This window comes from Pipistrellus kuhlii, unplaced genomic scaffold (genome assembly GCF_014108245.1).
Source record: "Pipistrellus kuhlii isolate mPipKuh1 unplaced genomic scaffold, mPipKuh1.p scaffold_m20_p_18, whole genome shotgun sequence".
In the NCBI taxonomy this organism is placed as follows: domain Eukaryota; kingdom Metazoa; phylum Chordata; class Mammalia; order Chiroptera; family Vespertilionidae; genus Pipistrellus; species Pipistrellus kuhlii.
Window position 1 is genome coordinate 22,889,510 of NW_023425493.1, and position 18,250 is coordinate 22,907,759.

General features: G+C 40.2%; 1 protein-coding gene across 3 annotated transcripts; it reads left to right on the forward strand.

Annotated features, from left to right (window-relative positions):
- Positions 1-225: 225 nt before the first annotated feature.
- On the forward strand, positions 226-16,415 carry VAMP4 (vesicle associated membrane protein 4). 3 transcript variants are annotated; one of them, XM_036442008.2, is made up of 9 exons: positions 227-359; positions 965-1,181; positions 3,523-3,646; positions 4,799-4,845; positions 7,959-8,009; positions 9,723-9,823; positions 10,815-10,894; positions 12,428-12,479; positions 15,853-16,415. In XM_036442008.2, the coding sequence occupies exons 3-9, from the start codon at positions 3,581-3,583 to the stop codon at positions 15,879-15,881; spliced, it is 426 nt and encodes a 141-aa protein (XP_036297901.1). In that variant the 5' UTR covers positions 227-359; positions 965-1,181; positions 3,523-3,580; the 3' UTR covers positions 15,882-16,415. The 3 variants fall into 3 exon arrangements, with proteins under 3 accessions (XP_036297899.1, XP_036297901.1, XP_045439186.1); XM_045583230.1 differs by lacking the exon at positions 15,853-16,415 and adding an exon at positions 12,563-14,750; XM_036442006.2 differs by lacking the exon at positions 965-1,181 and having other exon boundaries at positions 226-359.
- Positions 16,416-18,250: the final 1,835 nt, after the last annotated feature.

An 18,250-nucleotide genomic window follows, 5' to 3' on the forward strand; every position in this document is an offset into this window, starting at 1 on the left:
ACTCCCGACACCACGCCGTGTCGGAACGGAACCTCGGGAACCAGTTATTCCTCCCTTAAAGCGCCTTCTAACCCGAGGGATCCGGATCCGAACCAGCACCTGCCGCCGGATCCGAACCAGCACCTGCCGCCGGATCCTCCCTTCTCTGGGGAGAATCGACTCCTAGGACGATCGTCGCGGCCTGGCCCCGCCCCCGCCCCCAGGCCGCGGAGCGGAGCGCCAATGAGCTCGATCAGCGGGGGCGCAGCTGCGGCGGAGCGGCGGGCGCCGACTGGGCGTCCACTGCCTCCGCTCCCCGCCTCCTTCCTCGGCTCCCGGTTCCTCCCCGCAGCCGCCCCGAGACCTCCCGGGAGACTCAGGTACGGGCGCCCGCCTGGTCTCGGAGAGGATGGTGGGAGGAGGGAGGCGGAAGGAAACCGAGACGACGCCCCAGTCCCGCAACGTCCGCGTCCGGCCGGGGGCCCCGGAGGCTGACCGGAGCGGGCGCAGGTGGAGGGGGTCCGGGGGGGACCAGGATGCGGGGAGGAAGGGTAAGGGGAGGGGGTGCGTGTCGCGGGGCCGAAAGCCCCGGAGGTTGGAGCGGACCTGGTGCGACAGATGGGGCGGGGGAGGAGCCTCGGGCTGGAGGGCCGGGCCGGGTCGGGATTTAAAAGGCTCCGTGTTTGGGGACTGGCGTGCGCGGGCGGTCCCTGCGCTGACAGGTTTGGTGAATGGCGGCCTCTCCGGGCTGCGTGAGAGTCCAGGCGCCGGTTTCCCGGAACCTGCATCCGCCTCGCCTGCGGGCGAGAGACCGGGAGAGGAGTCAGACCGGGAGGGAGTGGAGGCGGGGACCGGGGAACCCTCGGCCTGGTGCGAAATGAAACACACAAGGTGGCTTGTTATTATTTCTTTTTTCTTTTTTTTTTTTTCTTTTTTTTTTTTTTTTTTTTTTCTTTTTTTTTTGCCAACATTTACTAAACAACAGGTTAGGAGCGTGTTAGGGGCAAAGCCCCCGAAGCGAGAACGTACTGCCTCTTCCAAAAATGCATGCATTGTAAACGTGGGAGGATGGCATAGGAAGCAGACGGCGATGACATTTTTTTTAGGTGAATTGTGCACCGCTATTCTGCCCTCAGTGCTGAATTGCCTGGTGAAGACTCTTGTTTACATCTACATCTAGACACAGACACCTGAATGCATGCGTGAGGTTTTGTTTTGTCTTGTTTTTCAGACATCATCTTAGGAGAGCATGTATATGTATAATTGCTAAGTATGGTGGTTGGTTTTTTTTTTTCTGTGAGTGGTTTGGGATGCGTAGTCAGTGAATCTGCCTGCTGCTTTGCTGTTGGCTTTTTTTTTTGTTGGTCAGACGCCGGTTTCTTGCCTTCCCGAGGCTGATCCTTGGATTATGGGCTCTGAAGATGGGTCTTGCTCACCGTGAAGCTTGTAGCTTCACCGTGTGTTTCATCAAGAAGTTATGTAAATCTGCCTGTTACGTGCTTTGAGAGGTTGAGGTAGCCTCTTGGTGGGGTTTTACATACAAACAAAATGCGGGTGTAATAAAAACCTCATTCCTTCAGGTTGCTTCCTGTGTCATTTGTGGGTGAGTTTTTGTTTCGTTTTGTAGTGTGGTTTTTTTCATGCATTCTGTAACATTCCTGCATGAATGAGTGATTTTGAAATCAAGGCCAGAAATATTGTTGAATGAACTCTAGAGTTGTTTACTCAGGTGGCAAGTATTTGTTTTTGTGGGGTTTTTTTTGTTTGTTTGTTTTTTCTTAACACGTGGTTAAGTTTCCGGTTCTGGAGCATTTCTTATTCAAGAACAGTTTCTTACCAATTTGTTTTGACAGGAAGCCAGCTTCAAATCTTACTTTTATTTCGTTTTTGAAACTGGACTGTGGGCTTGTGGGTTTTTTTTTTTGTTTTTTTTGTTTGTTTGTTTGTTTGTTTTTACATTATAACATTCACCAACAAATTGATGTCCAGCTACAGTTAATTTGAAGCTCTTCAGACCCTTCCTGCGGAAGGGGGAAGAGGGCTGCTGGATTGTTACAGGGAAGTGGTCTTTCTAGGACACGACTGTGTAACCTGCTGGTCCACTAACTGAATAAATATCACAACTGATCATGCACAGCCATGATTAATTGAGGCCTGTGCTTCTGCTATGTCAATGGGCAGAGTGGCTAACACTGTTAATTGCTTCTCTTTACTAAGCCCTGGCTTTCCTGTAGTTTTCTAGTGCCTAAGAGTAACAGGAAATGCACATAAATCCCTGAGCACAGTGCCCAGCTCACAGTAAAACTTTGGGCACTCATCATTCATCCATCTTCTGGTCCAAGAATCCGAAAACGAAAACTCATACCTGCATACGTCAGCTTTTTCTGGAGAAAATTTTGAGTATGTTGCCAACTCAACCGTGTTCCTGGAAAATCGCAATGCATATTAGCGTATATAAGGAAGTGAGACTTTCTAAAGGGGAAGAAGAATGCTGGTTTTGTTGAACAGTTCTTACCAAACATCACTTTTCTTGGAACACCCAGTGCTATGTTTCAGAACAGAATGTTAGAGTTTACAGAATGCTTTTGCATGTATTATCTGAGTAGACCCCCTCCCAATTCCATGCAGAAGCCTAGAAAATACTGTTTCACACATGAGGGAGCTGAATCGTTCAAACAACTAACCTCAAGTGAGCACTGAAAGTGTTCTGCTGACTGCTCACTCCAAGTAAAAGTCCTAAAGCAGTGGTCGGCAAACCAGGGCTCGCAAGCCACATGCGGCTCTTTGGCCCATTGAGTGTGGCTCTTCCACAAAATACCACGGCCTGAGCAAGTCTATTTTGAAGAAGTGGCATTAGAAGTAGTTTAAAATATTTGGCTCTCAAAAAAAATTTTAATCATTGTACTGTTGATATTTGGCTCTGTTGACTAATGAGTTTGCCAACCACTGTCCTAAAGCATTCAGTGTCTCACTTTCAGGGACACACCTCCTATAGTCATTTCCTTCATGTACAGTCTGCTTTTTCATTTTATAAAACTTTGTTTCTTTCTTTTTTTCTTTTTTTTAAAACATATTTTATTGATTTTGTACAGAGAGGAAGGGAGAGAGATAGAGAGTTAGAAACATCGATGAGAGAGAGAGTCATCAATCAGCTGCTTCTTGCACACCCCCTACTGGGGATATGCCCGCAACCAAGGTACATGCCCTTGACCAGAATCGAACCCGGGACCTTTCAGTCCCCAAGCCGACGCTCTATCCATTGAGCCAAACCGGTCTCAGCTCATTTTATAAAACTTTGTCACTCATTTCCTCCACGTGTTCTCCTAAGAAAATTACATCCATTTTTTCATGATTTTTTTTTTTTACTATTATGTGTTGAGGCCCAGCAGGGAGGGCCCTGGAGAGGAGCAAGTGAGGAGGGAGTGATTGGAGTCAGAGAAGGAAGGAGGCCCCTCACAATAAGGCCGTGGCCTCTGTTGTAAGTACTTTCTTTGCCTTTCACCCACACGTCTCAAATCCAATGAAACCTATTTTTCCTTTAAGGCGGTGAGTCCTTACTCTGCTGGGACGTAGAAGGGAACTTCCAGAGCAAAAAGAGAATATGCCTCCCAAGTTCAAGCGCCACCTGAACGACGACGATGTCACCGGTTCTGTGAAAAGTGAAAGGGTAAGTTCAGAATCTTAAGCTTTTAAAAAAGACTAAAAACGTTTCATTCCTGTTACAAGTACTTCGTTTTAGAAAACTTTAACGTTTATGGCTATATTCTAATCCCTTTGTTCGTCACAGAAAACATTAAAAAGTAGTATACTTAAGATGGTGACTTAATTGAATTCTCCTTCCGTTACAACATCTTGTAAACAGATGTTGGCTAGAAAATGTTGAATCCTAATCATGTATGATTTTTTTTAAGAAAAAAATTAATTCACATTAATCCATTGGGGCTTTTTCTGCACTAGCCGGTCCCCCTTGCTGGCCATGAATACTCCTCACCCTTGGTTGGCTCTTTGTTACCGTTTGGATCTCAGCTTAAATTTCACCCCTGAAGAGTGATTTTCCTGGACAGCCTAATCTCATTTAATCCTCCCGTCTCTTTCTATCCCATCTCTGTTTTAATTCTCTGCAGCATTTATCACTATCAGATATTTTTCTATGAGAGCTCAAACCTTGTCTGTGATCTTCAAAGCCGGTGCGTGGTCCTTAGAACAGTGCCCAGCACAGAGATGCTCAAACATCTCTGTTGAATGACAGCTGGATAGAGGAAGGAGGAGGAGGAGAAGGGACTTGCTCCTCCCAACTGCCCTCTGTTCCTTGGTCCACACCGGCTCAGTGACCTTTCTGCCTCGTGGTCAATCATAGGATTCCACTATTAGAAGCATTTTCCTCCAAAAGTCTGCCCGTGTGGTTCTAGATCTTTCAGCTTCCATTGAAGCCCATGCAATTACTTTCTTTATTTTTATTTTTTTTTTAATATATTTTATTGATTTTTCACAGAGAGGAGGAGATAGGGATAGAGAGTTAGAAACATCGACGAGAGAGAATCATCGATCAGCTGCCTCCTGCACACTTCCCACTGGGGATGTGCCCACAACCAGCGTACATGCCCTTGACTGGAATCGAACCTGGGACCTTTCAGTCCACAGGCCGATGCTCTATCCACTGAGCCAAACCGGTTTCGGCCCATTCAATTACTTTCCCCCCTAGAAGCTTGGAGTTCAGAAATTTCACCAGAACAGAACTTGTTTTTTACACCTGACAGTGTGTAAGCCCTGAAATCTGAAAATTCAAGTCATTTTCTCTCTCTCTCTTTTTTTTTTACAGAGAAATCTTTTGGAAGATGATTCAGATGAAGAAGAGGACTTTTTTCTGTAAGTTTTTTAACAGCTTTATTGGGCTCAAATTGACATATAATGTATACACTATGAGTTTTGACATGTACTGTATACTTGTGAAATCATGACCAAAATCAAATAATATACAGCGCCATCATGTTCAAAGTTTCCTTGGTTCTCTTGGTAACTTCTCATTCTCCCAATCTCTAGGCAATCACTGATCTGCTTTCTATTTCTATAGTTTGTACTTTTTAGAATTTTTTTATTATGAGTGGAACCATACATTATGCTTCTTTTTTTACTGACTTCATTCATCTGCATAATTATTTTGAGATTCATCCATGCTGTCACATATATCAGGTTTGTTTCTTTTATTTCTGAGTAGTGTTCCATTATATGAATGTTCTGCAGTTCATTCTTTCACTCAAGATGGCTATTTGGAGTAGTTGTACTTTTCAGCTGCTATAAATAAGGCTACTATAAACATTTTCATACAGATTGTTTGGTGTGAACATCTGCTTTCATTCTCTTGGATAAATAGTTAGGAGAATGGCTGGTGTATATGTGCAGCTATTTTCAAAATGGTGGCCCATTTTATATTCCCTTCAGCATTGCATGAAAATTCTAATTGCTCCAAATTCTCATCAGCACTCTATATGGCCAGTCTTTCATTTTAACCATTCTTGTGGGTGTGTAGTGGTATCTCATTACATTTTAATTTGCATTTCCATAATAACAAATTAGGTTGGACATATTTTATGTGCATATTTTCATCCCCATACCTTTATTTTTTAAATGTGTTTTTATTGATTTTTTAGAGAGAGAGAAACATGGATTGGCTTCCTCCTGCATGTCCCCTACTGGGGATCAAGCCCCGAACTGGGGCATATGTCCAGACTGGGAATTGAACCGGTGACCACTTGGTACACAGGATGACAATTAGTTGAGCCACACTGACTGGGCATCCTCACATCTTTTTTTAAAAAGTACATGTTAAAATCTTTTGCCCAATTTTAAATTTGTCTTCCTAGTAAGAGCTTTTTACACAAGAGCTTTTAAAAAAAAAAAGTTTCTTATCAAATATGTTGTACAATATTTTTTCCCAATTTGCAGAAAAATCTCTTCATTTTCACAATATCTTTTTTAAGATCCAAGTTTTTATTTTGATTAAATAAATTTATTAATTTTTTAAAACTATTTTTGCTTTTTTAAGAAATCTTTGCCAATCTCACTAAGATTTTCTCCTATTTTTTTCTTAGGAGTTTTATAGTTTTGCTTTTTACATTTAGGTTTATAATTTACTTTAAATTAATTATCACATATGGTTGAGTTAAATAAAAAATATTTTTTTTTATTCTTTTGGCATATGTCTATGTAATTGTGCCACCACTATTTGATGAATTGGTTATTCTTTTCCCCCATTGAATTACCTTAATAACTTGTCAGAATTAAGTGACCCGATCAATCCTTTGGAGTTGTTTAGAAAGGGCTCTCATAGCCTGTGTTTGTATTTGCAGATAGGAAGGAGGACATACTGTTGTAGTTTACTCTGGAAATTAATGTAGAGATGATCTTGAGAGGAACCATCTGTCTTTCTCTTTGTTATAATGTTGTGAAGTTTTTTGTAAAAGCTCCCCCCCCCCAAAAAAAAACAACCATTTTATAAAAAGTGATTGATAACCGTAAAACATTGAACAGAAAGAGCCTGCAGGATATAAAACAAATCCAATTACCGGGAATAGTATCATTTTTTGCATGAAGGGCAGATGAAGTGGGAAGATAATTTCCTACAGGTGACAAGATTTCCATAGAGTCACAAAACGAATTGCCGATAGTGCTGATTATGGTAAGGAGCCTTAGTCTGCAGCAATAGCTACCTGTCAAAAAAGAACTCAGAGTTGGAAAGACGGCCAGATGGTTTAGTTAAATAAGTGATTACCTGAATGAGGTGTAGACACCCTTGTGGGAAACAGGAACTCTCCAGGCAACAATTTACCACGGAAGGTCCATTCCCAGCTCATGCTGTGCGCCTTCAAAGGGCTGGACAACAAAACTAATACACATGTCCCAATAGAACTCCCGTACCCTGTGGATTTGTCTGTGTTGGAAGGGGGACACACCAAATAAAGTTCTTGAAATAATTGTAAGAATGTAATCAACACCCATGTTTATTGCAGCAATATTCACAATAACCAAAAGTTGGAAGCAACCAAAGTGTCCACCAGTGGACAGAGAGATAAAGTGTGATATACATATAGTGGACTTTAGTCTTAAGAAGGAAGGACATTTTGACACGCACTGCAACATGGATGAATCTTGAAGATACTACGCTAAATGAAAGAAGCTGGTCATGAAAGGATAAATTTTACATGATTCCTCTTACATTATGTGCCTAGAGTAGTTGAATTTATAGAGCACAAAATAGAACAGAGACTGCCAGGGGCTGGGAGGAGTGGGGATTTGGGAATTAGTGTTTAATTAGTACAGAATCTATTTTCTTTCTAGTTTTGTAGCTTATATCTTATTCTCTATCATCAGAAGAAGAACAATTACTTAAAATATCTAAAAGGTGGTGTGTTTTTTTTATTTCCGGAATTTTAAAAGGGGTTAATTAAAATGATACAGCATTTTACTGTAATAGAGAAGGATTTGAGAAATGTTGATATTTTCATAGAGTCCTGCAAATTTCCCTTTAGCTTAAGTTTAAGAGGAGGAAAAATTTTTAGCATTTTGAATGGATTGTTCTCTGTATCCATCCTAATAATCAGCTTTCCATAATGGTGAATTCAAGGTGAATGTACTTTTTAGTTTTCTATAATTGATCATAAAGCTATTCATACTCCTGGCATTGTAGTTGTTATGGTATTACAAAGTTTAATCATAGAGCATCCTGTGTGTAAGGGTTAAATAAACCCAAATTTCCCTGAAAGTTATAATATTCAAAAGAATTAGGTTAATTGTGACCAGCATTAAGTGCTAATGAAGGACAGACATGATTACATATAATTCAGTTCCAACAGTACCTGTAAACTGTGATTCCTTATGGTGAAGGACCGTGTCTAGGATTTAGCCTGATTTTGTGTGTTTTCTGTTTTTTTCTTGTTTTTAATGCTCTCATTATTTATATGCACTTGGCATTTTGTTTTCAGACGGGGACCATCTGGACCAAGATTTGGACCTAGAAATGATAAAATTAAGCAGTAAGTTTCTGAGATACTCATTTGTTTAAGTGATTATCATCTTTCTGTGTGGACTATAATAGATGGGGGCAAACTACATAACCTGTGAGTCATGTCTGGCTGCCACCTACATTTGTAAATAAAGTTTTATTGGAGCACAGCCATGCCTGTTTGCTTTCTTATTATCTAAGGCTGCTTTCAAACTACAATGGCCGATATGAGTAGTTGTGACAGAGAACTGATGGCATGCAAAATCTAAAATATCTATTATCTAACTGGCCCTTTATAGAGGAAATTTGCTGAGCCCTGATATAGACAAAATATAATTGCTGGGTTTTAAAAACACTAATTTTTATTTTCACAAAGCTACATCTGACATATAGCTAAGGAAATGCAGTACCTGGTTCTTGGTTTTTCTTAATTACCTTATGTCAAATCTATTCATTTAGCACAATCTTAAGGTCTGTTTTGTTGTTTTTAAATATATTTTTATTGATTGCAGAGAGAGGAAAGAAGAGGGGGAGAAAGGCATAAACATCTATGATGAGTGAGAATCATGGATCAGCTGCCTCCTGCCCGCCCCACACTGGGGGTTGAGCCCACAACCCAGGACCCTTCAGTCCACAGGCTGACGCTCTATCCACTGAGCCAAACTGGCTAGGGTTAGGCTGCCCTGATTTTGAGTATAGATGGCACATCATGGGGGAAAGATACAGTGATGGGATATCACATTTTTATGAAATACTTGGACTAAAATCAGGAAGCTGCTGGTGTGAAGAAATATGCCCACTGATCCTAGCTCATGGATTCTGAAATATAGAACCAAGGTACCAACAAATTGGTTCAAGTACTAAACGAGATGTTTTTATTTTCTGTTGCTGTGTAAGAAATTGGCCTGACTGACATTAGCAGCCTAAAACAGGACACAACCATCACCTCAGGTTTCCCATGGCTCAGGCGCTCAGGCACTGCATAGCAGACCCTCTGCACAGGGTCTCAGAGTCCTGAAATCAGGGTGTCACCATGACTTATTTCACAAATTAATATAAGGCAGTTTTTGCCTAATGACTGGAACAATAGAGGGAAAGTAGACACTTAAAATAGTGAACATGTCTGTGTTGATGTACTCCAGAGTGAGAGTAGGCAGCTGAAAACCAGTTATTAAATTTTTGAATATATATTAAATCTTCATTGAACAGCCTGAGTTAGAACAGAGCAGGCCCTTGTCACCTAATATAAAGGAGGAAATTATAGTTTTATTCTAAAGAACAAAATATAGGTTTCCGAGTTGCTCCACCTGGGTGCTTCAGACCTTCCCAGGCATTGCCAGGGTCTTAAACACTGTTGAAGTGGAAACCGAGGAGCAGTGAGGAAGAGAGTTTTACCCATTGAGAGTCATTGCCCTAGAGCAGACCTTACATTTCCATTTGGGAGACGGTGTTTTCATGAGCTCCTAACATATGTGGGCAAACTCCTTCGTTAGTCCTAGTGTGTGAGCTATACAGCACCCTGAGGTTACAGCTGAGTCCATGTGGCACCTCAGCTCCCGCTGAAAAGAAAATGGAGCTGATAGGTCAGAGTCAAGCTATCTGACTAAATTCTTCAGTGCTTTCACATTTCATAGCTGAATAATTCTGAGAATTTTCTCTTTTCTATCATGTCTAATGAAAGTCAAAAATTATAAAATCCTCAAGAGAAAAATAAATATTGTTAATCCTTTTTTTTTAAAACTAGTGTTCAGAATCAGGTGGATGAAGTTATTGATGTCATGCAAGAAAATATTACAAAGGTCATTGAAAGAGGGGAGAGACTAGATGAACTCCAGGACAAATCAGGTACAGATATTTTATGTATTTCTTGATATTATTAACCGATGTTTTAATAGTGTACTTCTCTCATTTTTCTAGCTGAAGTTTAGGAACATGTGACTTAGTAAAATAGTATTTAGTTCTTAAACGGACGACTGTCATATTTTCACTTTAGCTTCTTTTATTTTAAAATCATCTTGTGTTATTTCTTCAAGTGATCAATTGAGAATGGAAAATTTAAAAACTCATTGTTGAAGAGTTAGAGTGGCCTGTTTTTCTTTTTTCCTGTTATCAATACATTGATGTGCTTTGTATTTCTCACCTCCAGGAGAGGTCTGATCACATCAACACTTAATTTCAAATCTATCTGATAGTTTTATCTTTTCTTCTCTGGTAACATTTTAGTCTCTGTGCCTATAATAGGTTCTCAGATATTGTTTAAATAATAAGTGCCTGAATATATGACTAATCCTTCATAGAGTTGTTTAAAGAAAAAACTTAATTCTAAAATTCATATTTTTTTGCTTCTAAATCAGTCACTTTTGGTGTCTTCTAAGAATGTACCCTTCACGTGTCAGTTCTTTCTGTAGATGTGCCAAGTACTTGAATTTTTAAAATTTACTTTTTAAAATGTGTCTTTATTGTTGAATGTAATACAGATGTATCCTTCCCTGACGCATTGACCCTTTTAGCCCACCCCTACCCCCCAAGTAGCTAAAGAGTATTTTCTTACCAGAATTCATAGGTTTCTTTTAAAGGCTTAAGGCCCTAGAAAGACTTTTCTTAATGTTATAAATATGGATTGAACAAACTGATCAGCAGTTTTTACTTTTTGCTTTTTTTTTAACAATACAGAATGTCAAAGTTTGTGGTGGAGGAAAGGGAGGGTGTTATTTTCGTGCTTAAAAGGGAATAAATTTGCAGAAGTAGAAATTAATATTTTCTTATCTTTGTGTGACTAGATAAAAGAATCCTGTTATGTCGTTTAATCCTTCTCTCAATCCTCTATGTGATATAGAAAGCTTGTCGGATAACGCAACTGCTTTTAGCAACAGATCCAAACAGCTTCGACGGCAGATGTGGTGGCGAGGATGCAAAGTGAGTGAAGCAGAAGCTCGTGGGAAGATTGGTCCGCACCTATGTGCTGTTCAGTCAGGAAGGAAAGGGCCCCTGGATTATAAACCCAGTGAGGACAGATACTATGGCTGCCTCACTTTCCATTGTGTCTTCTGAACCTGGGCCAAACTCAGTTAACACATGCTGAATGATAATAGCTTGGGAACAGAAATAACTAAAGGAATCAAACAATGCTTAAAAAGTTGTTTTCATGGATTTCTTCATAAACAGTTAACATTTTATTAATAATGTGCTACCTCTAAACATAAATATTAATTTCTCTCAGAATTTATTATGAGTATGTTTTGGAACAGCCAATAGCATTAATTCAGATATTAATAAGGTAGAACGAAAGCTAAAGAAAAATATATTTCTTGAAAAAGGGATAAAAGCAGTTTATATGTCAGAATATGGCAAGTATAGCTAAGAAAAAAATTCCTCTATTATTATTCCAGAGAAATAATAAAAGAAAAAATAACAAGGAAAAAAGAATTGTTATATACCAATATATTTCTGCAAAACACTTGCTGGAAATGAATTTACTTTTTTTTTAATATTGAATGATTGCTTGCTTGATTGATTTCAGAGAGAAAGTAAGAGGGGGATAGAGAAATATCAATTATGAGTGAGAATCATTGATATGTTGCCTCCTGCACACCCAGTACTGGGGATTGAGCTGCAGCCTGGCATGTGCCCCAACCAGGAATCACACTGTGACCTCCCAGTTCATGGGTCAATGCTCAACCACCGAGCCACGCCCACCAGGCCTGAACCATCTTTAATCGATCATCTGTGAAAACCTTTTATCTTAATTCATCAGAAAAATCGTTTTATAATTTATGCATTTTAGGATTAAATGAGGAATATGACAATATTATAGAGAAAAATTTTGTGAACTTAAATTTCAGTCAGCTCACTAAGGACTAACCTTAAGATTTCTCCACAACTGTGAAACTGACAGAGAATGCTCTCAGCCACACTATTTGTCACATAAGGTTACTCATGGAGAATCTAAATTCCCTTCCTCAAACAGATGAAAGTACCAAGAAGAAAGTAAGGGGAGCCAAAACAGAATTCTCATATCCTTTGAGCAAGGCTACAAACATGCTGCCTTGTACTGTGTGTATGAGATCATTTGTGTTGGATGCCGGTGCTATTTATTTGTCCTGATTCAGCTTTTTAACAGAGTTGGTAAAATGACGTGCTTTTCCTGGCCTCTTATTAAAAGTGAGAGCAAGAAGTCCAGGTCCATGGAGACTGATTACTGTCCACTGGGCAGTGAGTCTTGAACAGAAAATTCTGGGCAAGCAAAACCCTTAAATTGGGGGGACCTTGATTATTAACGAAAAGATGCTAATAGACAGCAAGTTCATATGAAAAATTCTATTATAAAAGCTTTTTAGGGGATGAGCCTCTTCACTGATGAGTTGGTATAATATGGTAAATAACAGCAGGTAGTCGAATAAAGTCAGGATTAATATTAATATCTTTCTTATGCCTTTTTGTGTGTTGTAGATAAAAGCCATCATGGCGTTGGTTGCTATTATCCTTTTGTTGGTGATCATCAGTAAGTATTTCCTGGATTGTTAATTTTGGGGAGTATCATTTGTTCTGGGGTTCATTTTAATTCCCTTTTTAATTTGTTTTCAGTTGATGTGGTCTGACTATCAGGATTGAGTAATGATTTCTGACCCCAGTCAAGAGCTCTTAGCCTAAACTCTGTGATCTCTGAAAATGCTTCTAAATTGTATGCAAACGCAAGGCTAAGTGCTTTGTTTGAGGCCAAATATGGCTACTATTACACCACAGCCACAGCTCTCATCTGCTTATTATCAACCAGAAGGAATGGCAGCTTGCATCTCTTAGTATTGTTGGAAGGACAAATCTAGATAAGCTCTTTAGATGATTTTTTTTTGTTTGTTTCTGTTTTGGATTTGAGCTTGATTTCAGTCATTAATATTCTTAATATTCTTTTAAAGTAAGATCATTTTTATATCTCATTTTCTCCAAGGCCTCTTTCCCTGTGTTTACAGGGACTTTATTAAGATTTGGAAAGTGTCTCAAAATAATCATTTGAAAAACTCCATGGTAATATTCTCTTTTTAAAGTGAAAAGAGTTTTGTTGCAAAGAAATTGAGTCGATCCTCACCCATTCTAGGTTTGTGGATTCTGAGTTTGTGAATTCACCTGCTAGCGGAACAGTGATTTGTTACCCACCTCAGTACTTGAGCTGCGTTTGGTCATTGCATTCAGAGCAGTGAAAACTGAGTCCCTGAGGCGCACGTTCCCAGCTGATGTCTGACAGGCCAGGCCATCTTCCAGTGTTGCTCTCACATGTAAACGAGGTCCTTCCGGTGAGCGCCATGTTTCTCGCAGTAGTGCATTTCGTTGGCGGTCTCACCATTTAACGTGGCCCGGGTGCAGTGCTAAAGTGTCCGTATTGCTGAGTGCAGCCAGGCTGGGATGTGCTGGAAGGAGAAAATCGACCGTTTGCTAGGCTTCACTTAGGTCTCGGTTCCCATGCTCTCAGCCATGAATTCAATAGCATATGTTACACAGGGTGTCTTTCAATAAAAAGGCTATGTACTGACCGGTGACAGACTGTGCCCAGGGGCCTGCAGGAATTTAACCCTGTATTTCCTGTAGGAGCAGTGGGTTAGTGTTCACTAATTCAGTGTTTGTGGAGACTTTATAGAACATAACACTGCATGTACCAAGATGCAGCCATACACTGTGGTGATGATAAGCAGGAACTGCCACGGCCAAACAAAGAAAGGGTTTGTGGAGCCAAGGGCTCGCCAGGAAAGGACTGGGCCCTGGGCCTGAAGTCTGAGCCGGCAGCAGGGCTGGAGCAGAAGACAGGGCCCCTGTCCTGGAGGGACAGGCTGTCGGTTGTGCTTCATGGAGGCAGCAGTATCACTAGCAATGTTACCATTGTAAATGGCGGACTGACATGACGTGGCCAACGGTCTTATTACAGCACAACTGACAAAGAAATGTGCTCTTCTCCGCAACTCATGTTTACGATAACTAGAATTGCAAATGATAATATCAGGACATTGTAGATACTTGGCAATTTTATATATAATTTCAAAAAGAACATTCATTTTAATAATCTATGCATAAATACCACAGGTAGTTTTTTTGACAGTGCTTTCTGCTTCCATGTAATAGCAAATAGGCCTGGTTAGTTTAATTTCCTCTTTTGTAAAGAGAAATTTCTTTGAAGTTTTTCAGAGCCCATTTTAGATAAAAACATGCACGATTCAGCCCCATATTTCTTATAGCACTGGTCCAGGTTTCTACACAGGATTTGGGGGAGGTTTAGGGGTTTTGACTTCCCATAATTTAAAAAATTTGTTCCTGATCAACCAAGGCCAAGGAATTGCTTTGGGTCTGAAATGTGCTAATTTTGAGTGCCGCTCCGAGGTTGGTGGCTCCTCTCTTATGTGACTCAGAGGAGCCTGGGCAACACACAGTATTCAGGAGGCTGGAATACTTGGGTGACCAAGCCCTTGTGTATACTGACAAGCCGGAAATGTTCCTTCTAACCCTAAATCTGGGAGTATGTTTTCTTGTTGGGGACCCTGTGAGACAGCTACATCTCTCAGACAATAAGTAGACACTTATGCAAATGTTTCTCATCACCTGGAAACACCCCTGAGGGGCCAGAAGTAGCAATGGTCTCTCTTTTTTGGAGTGAAAAATCACCATCTTATAATTTCAGACCTATAAACTAATGGGGTCAGTCCATTAGAACTCAAGCTGTAATTGCATCAAATGGCCACAAGATGTCACTATAAGCCCAGTTAACACCCACCCACCCCCAAGTGAAAGTGAAAAACAAAGACATATTGTTGAATAACATCATCATTATAATAAAACTGACTTGAGGGTGCCCCTCGTAACTCACCCCTTCCATGTGGTACATATTTAAGACGGCCTCTTACAGATTTTTGTTGAGGCCCAGTAAAGCTGTGTACGTCGGCCTCACTGTGAGCTCCACGCTCATCTCAGAAGAGTCGCATCCTTTTCTGCTTCTTGGAAAGATTGATTTCCACAACTGACAAGATACGTTAAACAAAAACTTCGTGGCTGAAGACTTTGTTAAAGCAGGTGATAGCCAGGAAAAGACCCTGGGTATGAGGTCTGAACCGCCCGCAGCTCCCCACTGACCAACCATCCCCTCCGTCCCTGCCGTCCTGCTGAGACATAATGCAGAGCATCTCAGAACTTTCTGCTTGTCCTCAGAAAACTAGGAAATGTGGAATATTGTGAAAAAGAAAATACAGTTCAACTGTGATCTTTCCCCTTAGTAATAGCTACTGTTAACATAGCTATCACTTATATCACAAAGCCTTGTCCTACTAACATATAAACATGTTTTTAATAAAAAAAAAACTAAGATTACACACTTTTCTTATTAATAAGTGTTTTCTCATGTTATTTATTTTTAAAATATTTTAGCAGCTGTATGCTAAGATTCAGCATAATCTGTTTAATCAAAATGCCAATGCTAGACATTCAGGTGGTTTGTGATTATTTTATTTTTTAATATATTTTATTGATTTTTTTTACAGAGAGGAAGAGAGAGGGATAGAGAGTTAGAAACATAAATGAGAGAGAGTCATAGATCAGCTGCCTCCTGCACAACTCCTACTGGGGATGTGCCCGCAACCAAGGTACATGCCCTTGACCGGAATCGAACCCTGGACCTTTCAGTTCGCAGGCCGACGCTCTATCCACTGAGCCAAACCAGTCTCGGCGGTTTTGTGATTATTTTAGCTTCTCCGTTCTCATTTGTTATCTGTCCTTTCAGCCCAGAGTTAGTCCTCGTTACCTACTTCCCAGTGGACACGGCTGCATTTAAGAGTGTCGTTTCTAACATGGCTTGTGGATGTGATTTTGACGTGTTCTTTTTTCGTGTTTTTCTCTTGCAGTACTTACAGTTGTGAAATACCGCACTTGATTTGATGAGAGAGGTCTTCATTAAACAAAATCTGGGACAATAATAATAATAATAGATTGCTGCATAATTTAAATGAAACCCATGTATATAACTTTCAAAACTTCTTTTCCAAGAAACTGAGAGGCAAGTATCACTTCAAACTGGAGCGTTGAGAATGTCCGTTATCTTTTTCCCCTTCTGCTTTTAATAATTATGTTCGAGGCCAAGGCAGCCAGCCTGTTTTGCCGCATCCCAAGGATCTCATTTGAAACAAGATACTTGCCCACTCACTGTTTGTGTCTGTAGTTCAACACTGATACGAGACTTCCGACTGTTTCTGCAGTGGCTTAAGGACTTGCACTCTCGCATTAAGGTGGGGGGTCAGGAAGCCTATGTTGCCTTTCCATCAGTATTCCATCAACGTAAGATTCTTCTCACATTACAGTTGCTTTGCAAGCAATTTCCACGTTTATTGGTGTAACAAAAGCTGTGTTGTAAATGCTGCTGCCTTCAGCTGTATCTAAAAACATTCCAGTAAATCTATTTTTGACTGTATACGGGAATGTGTAGTAATTTCTTGGTATTTGAATTATGGAAATGGGGATTTTAAACGGTGTGAAAATAATAGTAATATGGTGCCATAAAACTGGAGATAATAAAAGTATTGGAGAACATTGCTGTAGTTTTTGAAAGTGTCCACCAGCCACCATCACAAGTCATGGTCTAGTCTCCCTCGTCAGCCTCCAGTAAGGAGGGACCAGTCCTAACAGAGTAGATGAGATCCCCGGGGAACTCACGCCCTGATTTTACTCTCACTACTCTCATCTGTTAGCCCCTCTAACCCTTGTACCAGAAGTGCTCATGGAAGCAAAGTCATCTGCCTAGAATTTGCTGTTTTTGCAGCATCTGATCATCCCCTGGGAGATGCATGTTGAACAATCAACTATTAATTCAGCCAACAATAATGAGCATAAAGTCAGGAACTGGGTGATCAAATGCTTAGGGTCACCATCACTCTCAGTCTGTTTTCAAATCAATGAGACACGTTAAGTTTATGGAAACATGCCAATGCATAGAGTAAAAATGAATCCTCTGTTGTGTTGAGAAAACTTCATAATGAAGTTGCAGGTTCTACACAAACTTGTGCCCTGCACATTTGACATATAAATGTCACTCTCAATTTGAAATATGGTTCATAGAAAAGGCAATTGTTTTTAAGGGAGCGTGATTCTGTATAGGTTTTATTTTGGGGGGCCATTTTAATTCAAAAAATGTATGAAACATACAACCCTTTAAAAAAAATTCTATAGGATTAGCACTAAGAAGCAAAAATGTTTTGTTTAAAATGGACCGAATTTTGAAGGGAGGAAGTAGATTAAGAGATACTCAGACACCTGCAAGTTATGAAAACCTAAATATAATTGCTAAATTTTACAGTTTACTGAGGACAGTTAGAAAGAAAGATCATTCATACTATGGAGTGTTGTCGCTGGTGTCTCCACTCTTTGTAAATGCCAATTAATATAAATAACGTAATAAATACGAGATCTTTTGACCAAATAGGACTCCCAGGAAAAGGAACATCTTACAGTTTTTGTAGCACATACAGTTCAGTAGTGGAAATGTTTTAACTGAATGGGCAGACTTCTAGCGTGTGTGTACGTCCTTTTTTGGGGGGGGGGGGGGGTGTGGAACTAGACTGATCAGTGGTTACTTTTCCATTAATTGGTGTAAAACTCTGGTTCCTCCATACCTATTAGTGAAGATGAAGGTTATTTCTCAAAAAATCCATATTCCCAGTGTGTTTTTTTTTTAATAAAGTATGCTACTTTTAAAGAAATATAAAAAAAAAAAATTTTAATTTTAACCATAAAAAAATAAAGGAACTGTTTATGTGACCCTATTGTGTGTGTGTGTGTGTGTGTGTGTGTGTGTGTGTGTATATATAGTTAGTTAGTTAGTTAGTTAGTTCTCTTTGCATTTAAATATATTCCTGCCAGGAACCCTAGTGGCAGACATGTCCTTGTGAGAGTTTGCACTAGTGCTGGCCTGGCTTAGTTTATCATTTCATCTTTCTGAGTCTTGATTAATCCCCAGGCTCTTAAAATGGCTGGCATTTTAAGTCTTGATTGTGGCAACCTTGGAGACATGAACCTCCTTAAATACATTTTTTTATTGATTTTGGCGAGGGAGAGAGAGGTAGAAACATCAGTGATGAGAGAATCATTGACTGGCTGCCTCCTGCATACCCCCTACTGGGGGTCAAGCCCACAACCAGAGTATGTGCCCTCCTGGTTCCTTGGTCAAAGCTCAGCCATTGAGCCATGCCTTCTCAATGAAATCTCCCTGAGGACACCATCCAATCACCTTACCGCTAAATCTCATCCAAA